Raw genomic sequence first — 13,858 nt, 5'->3', positions numbered from 1 at the left:
GTCTGTAACCTGAAGCGTCTGTAATCCGAGGTACCACTGTATTGTACTGAAGACTAGCATAACACCAATTAAGTGTTTCATTTTTCAGGACGTGCAATATTGATACAATTGCAAAACTGATTTACTATAGACAAATTAGAGAATCCCCCAATTATGTAAAGCAAATCTAACTAAAAGTGGTTCTCCTTCTTTCAGAACAATATTCACTCTTTCTCCTAATATGGTATAACCTAGGCTTTTTCTCTCAAATTAAATTCCTATATGCCACAGTTTGTAATCTTATGAGATTCAATTGTTTGCTTTTTAATAGCATAGCATAAAAATTAAAAAAAACATAGTTTCATCGTTAAAAAGGCTGATTTATTACTAAAAGTTTCTCTTACATACCATGTACAGTAAGTTACTTTCTGATAGTCATCAAGGCTTCAGGTTTCTGCTTTCAATAAAAACCAGCTTATAGACGCAATACCCTAAATTGTTGTTCAGAAGGGTATTGTACAAAGGTGTTTGAGAAGGTGGCAACAATAGCCACCAAGTCTAATGGTGTTTTTCAACATTCTTTCCAGAATGTCTTGCTTACAACAACACCACTGTAACACTGCACAATCAGTATGGTATTTTTCCTACTGATGCCAGGATCTTCTCTCTCTCTTCTGCTGTAGGCATATCTGGTTTGATTCCATCTTTTCTTCTCTGCATCACGATGCCATTCTAAAAATACAGACAATCAGTGTGGCAGTGAATTAAATTATCTTCATTATTAGTAAAATATGTATTTTAAATATTTAGATAACTGGAAGTCTAGCTGTCTTCGAAGTTGATATACTGGCAACTTTCCCCTACTTGTTTCAAGACACTGGGTTACAAGAATTGTCATTTTGCTGCAATACAAAGCTACAAGGGGACAACCTACCAAAACCAGTTTGCACATAATATGCCACGTATTTGCTAATTTAAAAGCAGCATTTTCTCTGCTAAAAATATTCTGCTTAATTAGAGTCTAAAGTTGGAGAAGTCATGTTAACTCAAAATAAATGTGAACTCCCTGCATACCGGTAGCTATGCCCATTAAGATGGCAAAGACTGATTCAAAGCAAAGCAGGTTAAAGGAGAATGGTATCAGATATCTAAAGTGAAATTCAATCAAGTAAACTGTTAATGATCCACACCAGCAACGATTGAGCAGTTTGGAAATGGAACATGGTCCCGAAATGATTTCTTGCACAAATCTGGACTGTTTGCACTTCCTAGAACTGCCTGGAGAGCACTGTGCCTTAACTTTCCCTCTTTAGCCACACATTTAGTTTACTACCAAGGAAGAGCTAGAGATGTGCTAGCAGCTTTAGCAAGGATGTCAGCTTGAGGAGCTACTACCTGGGAAAAGATGGAAATAGTGTTGTTGCTGTAATGAATAACAGCATCTGGCTAGCTCTACTTTGTGAGTCCACTGCCTCACATGAAGACAGTGCTATCTAATTTTGATCTATTTGGCTGCAAAAGCATATGCCCCTGCAGGACTAGGGTAAGGCAACCCCTGATAACTCTTGCACTTTTATTGGGACTGGGGTCTGCATCTAAATTCTATAAATTGGATTGTGTGAGTATCATCATCATAATTGTGTTTTCATATACCCACAGCAGTTTAAAATACATTGCCTCATTAAAATTGCCGGCTTTTCCAAGATCAATGGCTAATTAAAGTGCATTTCCATGATCTTGCAAGTTCAGATGTAAAAAATACCACAAACATTCTGATTACAGTGTGATTAACCTACTTACCCAAAACTTTTTGCAGCTCTTGTATCTTAAAAAGTACAGGGTGCATGCATCTTTATTGTAGTTGTTCTTATCCATACATTTGCTAGAGGCATCTGCTTCCTTGAATATGAAACAAGATACACTTAAAAAGCCAACAGGGGACAAATATTAACTTCCCACATGTTTTAAATGCCACACATACTGGTTGAAATGCTGCTGAACAGCAAAGCTGAAATTCTGTATGTACGAACTAAGTGGTACTTATTATGCTTCCTCAGAAGATTGGTTCAAAATGCAATCCCAAGCATATTTAGAAGAAAGCAAGTCATGCTACACTGAGTACCTAAGAGAGAAATGCCCATCAGGATTAGCCTGAAATTGAGAAGCTTGCGAAAAAAGGACTCTCAGCTGCTTTGCAGTTTTAAGTTCAAATAAGTTTGTGCTCACCCATCTAGATGAAGGGCATTAACAGCAGTCAGCATACCTGCAAGATACTTCCCAAATGAAAAAAAAACCCCAACAATCTGTGCCAAGAAATACATTTCAACTAATGTGCAAATGGAAGAGTGATGGTTGTTAAAAAAAGAAAGAAAAGAAAAACCACCAAAACCTCTTAACCCAGGAGATCATCCAATCTGCCTACCAGGCACACAAGAAAACAAATCATTCTGTATTTCAGACCAGAAAATACTAAGAATGCCTTAAACTACAGGTAACTGATTATATAATTTAATTCACATTAAAGTTTGTAGAAAACAATTGTACAAAACAAAGAAAAAAGTTAGTACAGAATGTGGGGGAGGAGAAAAATGGCTCTGTTTCACTCATTTGCAATGAGCGATGAAGGATTGCTATGATCCTTCCTAGGACTAATAGGTGTTTGGGGTGTGATTTTTCTTAGGACCACAGATGTGATTATCTTTCTTTCTCCCTTTGACTTGTCTCAAAAATGTACAATTAGGACATATGTACTTGTTAAATACAATAAATTCTATTCTCTGGTGAACTATTTAATGATTAAATGTTGTCAGATGAAATCAGGACCTCAAACTATAAGACAGAAAAATATCAGGACTGTCTGTGTGGCTTGAGCAGACAAAAATAGATTATGTATGTATCCCTTGTTCTCCAGCTGGCTGGTATTTTTGATAACAAATTTTAAATACTTTATTAATGAAAAGGAAAATATTTATAGTGACAAACAATTCTGAACTAGTTTTGTACTTAAGAAGGCATCCTGGTGTACATTTATATTTTTTACAGATGGCAACAAACTGATTCTATTTATGGAACATTTCAAGAACACAAAAACTATTCCAATGTTTTAAAATGCCTAACAGTGTGTAGCATCAAACTACATAATAATACTAACAAAAAGAATCTGTGTTTACTACAATTCACATTCTTACCACAAGGCAGGGATTTATGTCATGATCTCGAAGACGTTGCACTTTTCTAGACATAAAGATATTGGTTTGTGGTGGTACTTTAAAGACAGCACCTAGAAGAAAGGAGGAGGTATTTAAAACAAAACAAAACAGGATCTCTCTTAATTAGGATTTAAGGCATTTTCCAAGGAACGGTGCATATTATCAGCAGTACTATTTTGTGGGTGGGGGGAAGCACATAGATAGGTTCTCACCCCAAAATTTAACATTTGAATGTTCTCTTCATACACCACCACCAAAACTATAGATTTAATCCAGAGATCAAATTTCCAAAAGCCATCCTGTGGGTTAATGCAGACTAATGCTAGCAGCTAAATGGGGTGCTAATGTGAGCAAGAAAATACAAGTTCCAGCCAAGTCACCTCTATGTAGAGTCATGAGGGTACTCTCAAACTGGGGATAAATCCCATTTTTCCATTGTTTGAAACTAAAAAAAATAGAAAGGAGAACTGAATAGTCCATTATTAATTATTTTTTACTTTCAGGAAGTTGAATTAATGTTTTAAATCAATGTTTTAAAATACTGTTTCACAGCCAATTCATATTTCTGCAAATCTCTTATACTTCAACAATAGTAAGGCTAGACCACAGAGTCTAGGGCTTGCTGATCAGAAGGTCGGCGGTTCGAATCCCTGCAACGGGGTGAGCTCCCGTTGCTCGGTCCCAGCTCCTGCCCACCTAGCAGTTCGAAAGCACATCAAAGTGCAAGTAGATAAATAGGGACCGCTCTGGCGAGAAGGTAAATGGTGTTTCCGTGCACTGCTCTGGTTCGCCAGAAGCAGCTTTGTCATGCTGGCCACATGATCCGGAAGCTGTCTGCGGACAAACGCCGGCTCCCTCGGCCTATAGAGCGAGATGAGCGCCGCAGCCCCAAAGTCGGACACGACTGGACCTGATGGTCAGGGGTCCCTTTACCTTTACTGCTTCAATGCAGATATGTTATCACGTTTTGTGCTAACCATGGCTTGCACTTACAAATGTACAATAGGAAATCCACTATTTTTACTTTATTGTTAGAATTTATAGGATTAAGATTCATAACCATAGTTTAAAGCTGTCCGTCTGCTTTGATTTTCCATCTGCTTAGCATTCATAAATTCATTCCAGTCTTCAAGGTCTAACAGCTTCTTGAGATGGAGCAACAACTGTAACTGTGCTAGAACTGTGGTTTGTTAACCAGCTTCAAGCCATGGTCTGAATGATATCCTTGCAGCTGGTATGTGACCCAACACAAGTTTTTACATACCATGTCTTTATGAAAATTACTGGGATGCTGTACTGGATGAGTAATACTTTTAGGACTTATGTAAGAAAAGTGCTTTCAAATTCTTAAAAAATGTAATTAGGGAGCCTGCAAACCATATTACTCCTGCAATATGGTGACAAGATTTTGATATAACAGAAGCTTCATTCCTCTTACTTTTCATGGGTTTCACATTTCTGTTTACTGCATTCAGCAGAAAACCAGTGAAATATGAAAATGTAGAACAGCAACATCAGGAGGGTCATAGGCTCCTAACACCTGCCCCAAACATATTACTAAAGACCAAACTATTATTTGAAGAGAATGTAGATATTTGTAATTTGAAACATATAGGCTTAAGTTTGGCTAGAAATGATTCCTCAAAGTAGAGCTGGAAGAATACTTTAAATAGGGAAAATGTTGGTATCTCAGGGCGAGAGGCTGGGAGGAGAAAGCAAAGATCCTAGACAAGAGCTGGGAGGAGCTGCTTGGGTGGTAAGGGCTAAGAATTACTTTGAAGAGAGGACTCTGTATTTTACTTGTGTTATTTGTATCTTCTGCAGCTGCTAATTTATTATATTATGGAAAATACTTAATAAAAATCTCATGTTTTAGGAAAAAGGAAGAATACTTCGGATTCTAGGTGCCAGCAGCATGTTTTACAATACATCATCACTTCAGATTTTCCCATCAATATCACAGCATCATCTAAAAATGCATGACTTGGTATGCTTTACAAGAGAACTAAATACACTTTCATATAACACTCTGAACGGCACTTTAAAAAACCTGCTTACTTTTATAATCTTACCAGAAATAATATTGGCAAGATACTACTAACATCTGCAAGGCATCCAAGAAGCAGTACGGTCGCAGAGAGAATTTAGATTTAATTTTTTGGCCAGTATGACTAGACCAAGTCACACATCCAAGGAGGCCTGTATTCTGATGAGTACAATTCCAAACTTTTGGCTAAAATATATACATTGTTCACCAGCTAATCTGAATATTTGTTAACTTTGTAAACAACATTCCCATCAATGGTGCTCTCTAACCCTGGTTCCCCTTTTACGCTTTGGTATTTCATTTTTTAAAAAGCATGCAAGTCTAGATATATGGGAACAAATCTACCTTCTTACAAGTCCTTAAGCATGTTAATTTAAATTATTAACACAGCCATTCATACTAATGTGCTGACAACATATATTTGTTCTTATGTTTGTTATACACCTCAGGTCTTTTTTTGTTTTGAAACACCTAAATATTTTTTGCTTCTCTCAGGTGGCAGTCATTAATTATAATTATTAGTAGAGTATTAACAGTAAAGATGAAAGCTTTGGAACCCACAAGGCTTTTTTTCATGCAGTCATCACAAAAGATTAAACAGCTTCCTCAACTGGATAACCTTGTCCATGGAGGCTAAACACTACATATAGTCCTATCCCTCTTGGCACACATTAGGAATGAGGAGTGGATTCTCTACTACCGTGTTTCCCCTTTTTTAAGCCGTAGTCATAAAGTAAGCCATGGCAGGATTTTTAAGATTTTTAAAATATAAGACATACCCCGAAAATAAGACATAGGTCTACCTGCAGGGTCGGCGCCCAGCAGCGAAGGTGGGAACGGGGCCGAGGACGCCTCTGGCCAAAAGTTTAGGGGGTTGTCGAGAAGTTCCATTTGGCGGGGGGGGGGAGTTGGAGGGAGGGAGGCACTGCTGACTGGGCTTGTTGCTTCTGTTTTCTTTTCACGTTGTTTGTTCCTGTAAAATGGCAACCCCTGGGCGAAAGCAATTGATCCTCGCCTATGTTGCTTTCCGGGGTGGTGGGAGGGGGGAAAGAAAGAGGGAAAAGATGTCGGCGGGGAGAGAAAACGCGTGAGTCCTCTCCCTTTCTTTCCTGCTTAGCCAGCTTGTGGGCAGGCCGAAGCAATCGAGCCAACGTCTCTAATAACAGAAGCTGTTCTGTCATTAGAGACGTCGGCTCGATTGCTTCGGCCTGCCCACAAGCTGGCTAAGCAGGAAAGAAAGGGAGAGGACTCACGCGTTTTCTCTCCCCGCCGACATCTTTTCCCTCTTTCTTTCCCACCACCCTGGGAAGCTTCCAGGCTGCTTACTTGATCCGGTGGCCTGCCGGGTCAGCACTGATCAGCGCTGCACGGAGCACCGGATCGAGGATCCGGTCTGCAGAGTCAGCGCTCAGCAGCGCCGTGCTGGATTGAGGAGGCGATGCTCCGTGCGGCGTTGCTGGGCGCTAACTCTGCAGACCGGGTCCTCGATCCGGTGCTCGGCGCAGCAACAGCCAAGCGCAGCGCGCCGAGCCGGCCAGCACCCTCACCCTCGCCACTGCTGCGGGCACAGGCACGGGCATGTCCCCCACCGGCGCCAGCCTCAGCAGCAACGCCAGCAGCAATGCCTGCATGGTGCAGCTCAGCCCCACGGCAGCCCCAGCGCTCCCGCTCCAGCCACCTGCATGAGCCATGCTCTACGGCCTCGGCCCCCCGCTCAGCACCGCCAGCAGGTCCACCGCAGCGTCGGGGGAGGAGGGGAGGAGGGACTTTTCTGCCTATGCCATCCGTTCTCGGCTTGGTTTGCTTAGCGTCGCCTTTGTCATATGCCACCATTGTCGATTATGTCCTCCGGTTTCACAGAATTGTGGAATTGGAAGGGACCACGAAGGCCCTGCAATGGAGGACTATTGTGCCTCCAACTCCCCCCTGCCAAATGGAACATTCCCGACACGCCCCCCTTAAACTTTTGGTCAGAGGCGTCCTCCTTGCTGTGCGCCCTGAGCTAGCGGGACCCAGCAGCAGCAATGCTGGCCGCGGTAAGGAGGGGTACTTACAGTAATAATATTTTTTTAAAAAAGACACCCCCCGAAAATAAGCCATAGGCGTATTTTCTTGAGTAAAATTAATATAAGACGGTGTCTTAAAATGTGGGAAACACGGTATACCAGCTCCCTAAAATAGTCATTCAGCAAGTTCCTCCTTTCAGCTAAAACAACTCCCAACCACACCTCTAAATTGAAAAGTACATCCCTCAAAAGGCAGCTCTTAAACTAGCACTTGAAATCCAGTTTCAAATCCCAATTATAAATTTTAGTTTTCCCACAGAAGGGACAAGTTGCATGACCCTGCCCTTATCTGGATGAAACCCTAAACCAGGCATCCCAAAACTTCGGCCCTCCAGATGTTTTAGATTACAAGTCCCATCATCCCTGACCACTGGTCTTGTTACCTAGGGGTCATGGGAGTTGTAGGCCAAAACATCTGGAGGGCTGCAGTTTGGGGATGCCTGCCCTAAGCCATAGTTCTGCGCTATGGGAATAGACCTTGATGAGCCTCAGACTTGCACCTCACCCAGTTCAGAAGAATTTGCTTCCATTTTCAACTGTTGTGCATTGTTATATCCATACAAAGAACTGAAGCTAGTTTTAGCTGTGTTCTATCCAAATCCAAACAAGCCAGGATTGTAAAGCCTCAATTTAAAGTTAAAATGAATCCCAGTGTATCCCAGTGCATACTGACAAATCTTGGTTAGTTTATGACAGGAAGCAAATGCTTTTGATATCTTCCTTGTGGCTGCAATGGAGAAGAGAACAGATGGGAGTGTGCTTAAGTCCAAAGCTGGCTCATTCCTGGAGTGTGAAACTCTAGTTTATCATTGCATTGAAATGATGCTATTTGTCATGTTCTCTCTCACAAGCCACTTTTTCAACTGTTGGATAACAGTCCCAAGCTTTTCCAGATTACAATGAAGGTCTCTGTCTCTCATAAGGATGGGGAAAGCCTAAAAATAATGTGCCAAGTACAAAACCATGTCAATTAAAAAAACCCCTCAATGTGGTAATGACAGGTTTGTCTTATATAGAAGGTTGGAGAAAAGAACTTGCCACACTTCAACACCAATCAGATTGTTTCCTGAAAGTGAAAGGCCACACACAACCCAAGGAACCGATAGCTTAAGTAGCCAAAGAGATCAAATTTTCCAACTATAACAGTGGTTCCCAATTTTTTTGGGACACCTCCCTCTTGGTTCTTAACCTCATTCACAGTGCCCTCTACCCTACAAAAAGCATTATTCAGAATAGCACTTTTCACAACCCACTAAGAAGAAGAATTAACACCATAAAATCAAAGACACTAACTATTAATTACACATATATTCAAGATTGGGGTTGCTGTTGTTGCTCTATAATAACCCCTCTGGACAGCAATAATCCAGTAGCACTGAAGAAGCATCACATAATAAAGCCATCACTAATGCACTATATTATTGTTTACAGGTAGGTAGCTGTGTTGGTCTGACGTAGTCTAAGCAAAAAAAAAAAAATTCCTTCCAGTAGCACCTTATAGGCCAACTAAGTTTGTCATACGGTAGGTATGAGCTTTCATGTGCATGCTTTCATGTGCATGTACACGAAAGCTCATACCTATGACAAGGTCTCTAAGGTGCTACTGGAAGGCACTATTATTGTGTCAACAACATGCTGCAGAATACATATGAAATAAGACTGACAGTCTGGAGGATCCCCCCCTCCAGTCTAACATACTCTCCCTTTCCAACCAAGTGCTGTCAAGGAGGCCCACAGGCTCAGCAAAGCTGCTTTCCCTACCATTTACTGAAACAGTAGAACTCAAGGCAGTCTCTACAGATGCCAGAGTCAGAATAGAAAAGAGTCGATGCAACATAAGAATGGTGCAAAAAGAAAAATGAATGAATGAATGAAGGGATGGGGGAGCCAAACCGCTTTAGATTTGACGTCGAAGCCCTTATCTCTTTAATTCCTGTCTCATTCGGCGGATGGGCTGGGCTGGAGGATGTGGATGCTGAAGCCCCCAACCCACCCCGAGCCCTGGGGCAGCAGCTAGCTATAGGATGGGAGCGACAACATGCTGCGTGTCTTTTACTCACACACACACACACACACACACACACACACACACACACACCGCACCCACTTCAGCTGCCATGTCGGGAGCCACCACTGAGCCGGGGAGGGCAAAAAGAAAGAAGCGCTTCCTGGTCCAGCCACAGAAAGGGCAGCGATGGGCGGAGCAGCGTCAGGAGGAGCACCTGGGCGCACCCATGGGCGCTTTGCACGGGCCTGCAGCCGCCGCCGTCCCGGCCCGCCCTCCACAAGCCTCTAGCCTAGAGACAGCTCTCGGAGGCTGCTCCGCGTGGAGCCGCGGGGCCTGCCACCGCTAAGCCTGCTGCCACGCTCCGTCCCGCCTCGCCTGCCCGGCAACGAAGCCAGCCGCCGGAGGGAGCGAACGGGAGTTTGGCGCTGCCCTTTAGAGCGGGCGGGAGGTTGGCGCTGCCACGGCGAGGCCGGACCGGACGCCTGGGGACCAGGCAGCTCCTCGGGAGGCGACACTCACCTCACCCGCCGCGAGGGAAACCGACTCGCGGGCTCGGGACTCGCTTCCAATCCGAAAGACGTCAGCGGCTTGGGCAGCCACCTTATAAGCGGCGCAGCCTACCCCGTTACTGCCCCGCAGCCCTGCCGAAACTGACAAGCCCGGCGCCCAATCGCTCTCGCCAAGGCGCTCTGAAAGACAGCTCCGAGCCCGCCGCCGCCGAGCCAATCCGCGCGCGGCTCCTCCTCTCCCTTCCCGGAGCGGCGTCCCGTCCTTCCAACGGGGCGAGCCGCGAGCTCCGAAGCGGCCGCCTTCAGGGTGCGGCCAAAGGGCTGAGTGACAGGGGGAGGTGTCCAACCCGCGGCGCGTGTGGGCGGCTGGCGGTGTGGGCGCGGCGTGTGCGGCAGGCTGAGCTGCACCGCAGCGCATACACTACAATGGCTGCTGGAAAGAGGGGAAAGCAAACAATTTCCAGGCCCGCCGCGTCCAGCCCGAAATATGGGGAAAAAATTACAGAAAAATCGGAGAACCCTGTAAAAGGCGGGAAGAGGGCGCTGAGGGGATGCTGAGGCTCCCGCGGTGAGTCTGCTGCGGGTTTGGGGGTCAGGAGCCGGGGTTCAGCAGGGAAATATTAGGGTTATTTAAATTCTGAAGGGGGAGGAGGAGGAGAAGGGGGGAGAGCGGAGCGGCAGCGATGAGGGAAAGTTTGTGCGGCTCCATCTCCTTCCCCTGCACTCTTGGGCTGCGTCGCGCTTTTCGCGGGGGTCCCCAGGAGCAGCCCCTCGAAATAAAGCCTCGCTTTCCTTAGCTTTCTGATTTCTCCTCTCCTCCGCGCCCCCCCCCCGACTCCTTCAGTGAGGTTTTCACTGAGAGGCTGCAAAGAGGATCGCACCCCCCTCCTTCTTCCCCCTCGTTTCTTGTTATACAAACGGGGAGGCGGTTTTGCAGAAACTTTTTTGAGAAGCCCCCCCCCCCACCGCGCTTTCCTCGCTCTGAGTCTCTCTCTTCTCTATCTCCCCCCCCCCCCCGGAGCTCCGGAGCTTGTGCTTTGAATATAGTGACAGCAGCAGTAGCAGCAGCAGCAGCGAGGAGGGAGCGGAAGACATTAAGAGCCCGCGGTGCCCAAAAAATGAGAGAAAATTAATATAAATTCAGCCGTAGCACCAAAGCGGGCACATTTTGCGCAGAAATGTCGCGGGTGGGTTGCACTCTCGGGACGGGGCGGCGGGAACCCCTGGCCAAAGCTTTAGGGGGCTCCCGAGTCGCTTTGGGGCGTGCAGCGCCCTTCTCCTCCCGCTTTTTATTGGACAAAAGTTTTTTCTCTCCTTTCCCCCCCACCCCATAAAGAGACGAGATTGCCTCCCGCCTGACTTGGACCGGCCGCGGAGCCTTTTCTTTCCCTTGCGTGGGTACGAGAGAGGAGTTTGGGAATGCGAGCCCGTTTGGAGGGTGGGTTGTATTGGGGAGGTGGGGGGGGGGTTCTCTAACTGGAAGCAGGAGAGATCTGGAGAGAGAGCAGGGACAGCTTGTTGTCAGTATCATAAACAACCAAAATGGAGGGAGAACCGAGGCATATAACAAAATAAAAAATAGCCCCAAAAAATTCTTAAAAATGCCCCAAATCGTCTCCGTCCCCCGATTTCTCTCCTAAGAGATCAGGTTGAACCCCGCGTCCCCTCACGTCGGGGTTTCAGCTCTCAGAGAGCAAGGAGTTAAAACTGATGCCTATTTTTGTTGTTGATGACTGCTTTGGAAAGGCAAAAGCTCTTTTACAGCTCGTTCCCGACAATGCGAGAACGTGAAAATCCCCTTTCTCCCTTGAATGGTGGTGGGAGGTGGGAATGCACGAGCTGCACAACTTTGGGGCAACGAGGAGCGATTGCACGGGAGATAAATGCTGCATGCCAACTTTGTACCTTCGTTTTCGTGCCCTTTGTTTGTTTGGGGGGGCACAGGTGGGGGGAAAGGGGGAGGTGGCGCGAAATGTAATACCTATGCATTGCTTTTCTCCCGACCCAATTATGATATGTAATGCAAAAGAGCAAATATTTCCGATTTATGGAGTACCTTTTCGTTGCCTATGGATCCCGGTGTTTGTGTCCACGGTTTTTGAAGTGCTTTCTGTTAGAGTAGTATGGACTGGAAGCAACGTGTCGTAGGGAAAATGAAAAATACACATAGTGAGACCACACTTTTGGAGGAGAACCGGGGCTTACTTTAGCATGCTTTTTCACCTATTTTGTATTCCGGGGAAGAATGTATTCTGCAATTTTCTCATGTTTATTAAAAAATGATGCCTCAACTTGCATCACATAGAACTAAACGCGAAAGTGCTGCTGATGTTGATTTCCACGTGGGATCAGGGACAGAGCATGGTATCTTAAAGAGACAGCTCCTCTTTTCTTCTAGCTATGCTCACCTATGCAGAAGTTCTGGCTAAAGTTGGCTTGGATTTGTTAAAGTGTAAAGTCATAAATCAAACTCTGAAGGCAAGCCAGACCAGTGGCTACTTATCCTGGTGGATTGCATTAAATCCAAGGGGGCTGTTGAGGTGTAAAAACAGTTATTGGCTTACCCTTTTTGTAGGAGAAATTGGTGGATATTGTTTGGACCTAGCATTTATTATCTCTGATGCAACTCAAGATTGTGGTATGGTGGCTGAATTTTAATTCCATTGTTGTGTCTTGGATTTAGAATGGTGTGTGTAGAGATAGCCTAAATTATAATAATATTCTGCTAGTTTTCAAGTCACTGGAAGAACACAAGACATTTAGTGGACTTTATGGTATAATTTTAAAGCCTTTTTGCAGACATAGACAACTTGTTTGGATGTCTTCTGTTTCATTCCATTGATTTAAAATACAAACCTGTTCATATTTAAAACCTGCAAGTAGTGTTCAAAGGATCTGAATTTCAAACCCGCAATATTCAAGGGGTTAGAATATATGCCCTTTTCTAAATCGCTCTATTACAGATTTGTGTAATGTGTCTTGATTTGGCTTTATTGAAATACATAGTTGTGATTTTATTATTTGTTTGACAGTAAATTTTTGTTAATTGAAACAGATTCCAAAAAAGTATCTATGATAGATGTTGCTGAATCTTTAACTTATAAATGTGTAACTTCCATGATAAGAAATGTTATCTATAAAGACTTAACTTAAATGTTTAAAAAGCTGCTGGATAGTAGAATGGTATTTCGGATATCTATTGTCCCAGATCTTGTGTTTCTTATGCACAATTACATTTTCATTTAAAGTGATTTGCTCTTTCACTGTCTTGATTTAAATCTAAATTAAACTCTTGATAGCAGGTATTCTGCTCAAAGAGATGGACCAAATCTTGAGAGAGACTTCATCAGTTATACTTTCTTTTGTTCTTTATATACCAAATCAATTTTCTGCTCAATGTGTAATCTGTTTCTATTCACTTTTATATAAGTCTCACTGTGTTGAGGGGGCTTGATTCTCCAGTGTACATAAGATTTCATCATTTGTTATCATAGATGTCTTGCACCTTTATTGCATTATGTAGTAGACTACTGTCCTGGATAACCCTGTGGCTTCAGATTTTGGAATGAAAGCACCTTGTTTTCCAGTGACACAGTCCCCCAAAGTAAACTGTGTCATTTATTCTTAGAGAATGGATTTATACAAACTATATAGCAATAATAATGTGTCTGTGGGAGAGGGTTATTGGTTTGTTTTTGTTTTATTTTGTATTTTGTGTTCTTATTTTGTATTTTTATGTTGTGAACCACCTGTGATCTTTGGATGAAGGGCAGTATACAGATTTAATAAATAATAATCAGCTCATGAGGGGAACATTTATCTGTTAACATGGAGTTGTATACACATTTATTTTTTATTGAAAACAACTCTATTTTTGGCATAAACATTATCATTTAAATCAAAATAGAAAATATCTGAAAGCAAACTTGGCAAATGGTTGATGCATGCCATATGGTTTAAGAATGTCACATGATTTACTAGTGTTTGTAGATAATTTTCATCTACCAGTTAAGATACTAGGTTCATAAGTGCACCTAGGA

The 13,858-nt window shown here is 43.6% G+C and overlaps 2 protein-coding genes across 19 annotated transcripts in view; one reads left to right on the top strand and one right to left on the bottom strand.

Moving 5' to 3' along the window:
* Positions 1 to 338: 338 nt before the first annotated feature.
* CHCHD7 (coiled-coil-helix-coiled-coil-helix domain containing 7) lies at positions 339 to 9,872 on the bottom strand. Of its 3 annotated transcripts, XM_035126187.3 has the most exons (5): positions 9,829 to 9,872; positions 3,569 to 3,633; positions 3,168 to 3,259; positions 1,780 to 1,878; positions 339 to 711 (listed from the first exon to the last, which is right to left on the bottom strand). In XM_035126187.3, exons 2-5 carry the CDS (start codon positions 3,582 to 3,584, stop codon positions 607 to 609), a joined length of 312 nt encoding a protein of 103 aa, XP_034982078.1. In that variant the 5' UTR covers positions 3,585 to 3,633; positions 9,829 to 9,872; the 3' UTR covers positions 339 to 606. The 3 variants fall into 3 exon arrangements, with proteins under 3 accessions (XP_034982078.1, XP_088531681.1, XP_034982080.1); XM_088675555.1 differs by lacking the exon at positions 3,569 to 3,633 and having other exon boundaries at positions 9,409 to 9,872; XM_035126189.3 differs by lacking the exon at positions 3,569 to 3,633.
* Positions 9,873 to 10,005: 133 nt separating this feature from the next.
* Positions 10,006 to 13,858, top strand: part of PLAG1 (PLAG1 zinc finger) — a 34,473-nt gene continuing 30,620 nt past the window's right edge. For 11 of the 16 annotated variants that reach the window (XM_088675545.1, XM_088675541.1, XM_088675542.1 and 8 more), the window contains exon 1: positions 10,138 to 10,386. The gene's annotated coding sequence lies outside the window, so the exon portion shown is untranslated. Of the gene's footprint in view, positions 10,387 to 13,858 lie in introns of all 16 variants that reach the window. The other 5 variants (XM_088675554.1, XM_088675552.1, XM_088675553.1 and 2 more) reach the window with 2 other exon arrangements.

This window comes from Zootoca vivipara, chromosome 8 (genome assembly GCF_965207765.1).
Source record: "Zootoca vivipara chromosome 8, rZooViv2.hap1.1, whole genome shotgun sequence".
Taxonomy (NCBI): domain Eukaryota; kingdom Metazoa; phylum Chordata; class Lepidosauria; order Squamata; family Lacertidae; genus Zootoca; species Zootoca vivipara.
The sequence above is the reverse complement of the archived record's forward strand: the minus strand, read 5'-3'. Positions and strand labels throughout refer to the sequence as shown.

Bases quoted from the DNA above. Each gene is read 5' to 3' on its own strand.
- CHCHD7 (XM_035126187.3), bottom strand. The intron at 1,879-3,167 runs GTAAGAATGTGA...TTCATATTCAAG, and splicing joins ACATAAATCCCTGCCTTGTG to GAAGCAGATGCCTCTAGCAA. The intron at 712-1,779 runs GTAAGTAGGTTA...CTGTATTTTTAG, and splicing joins AGAGCTGCAAAAAGTTTTGG to AATGGCATCGTGATGCAGAG.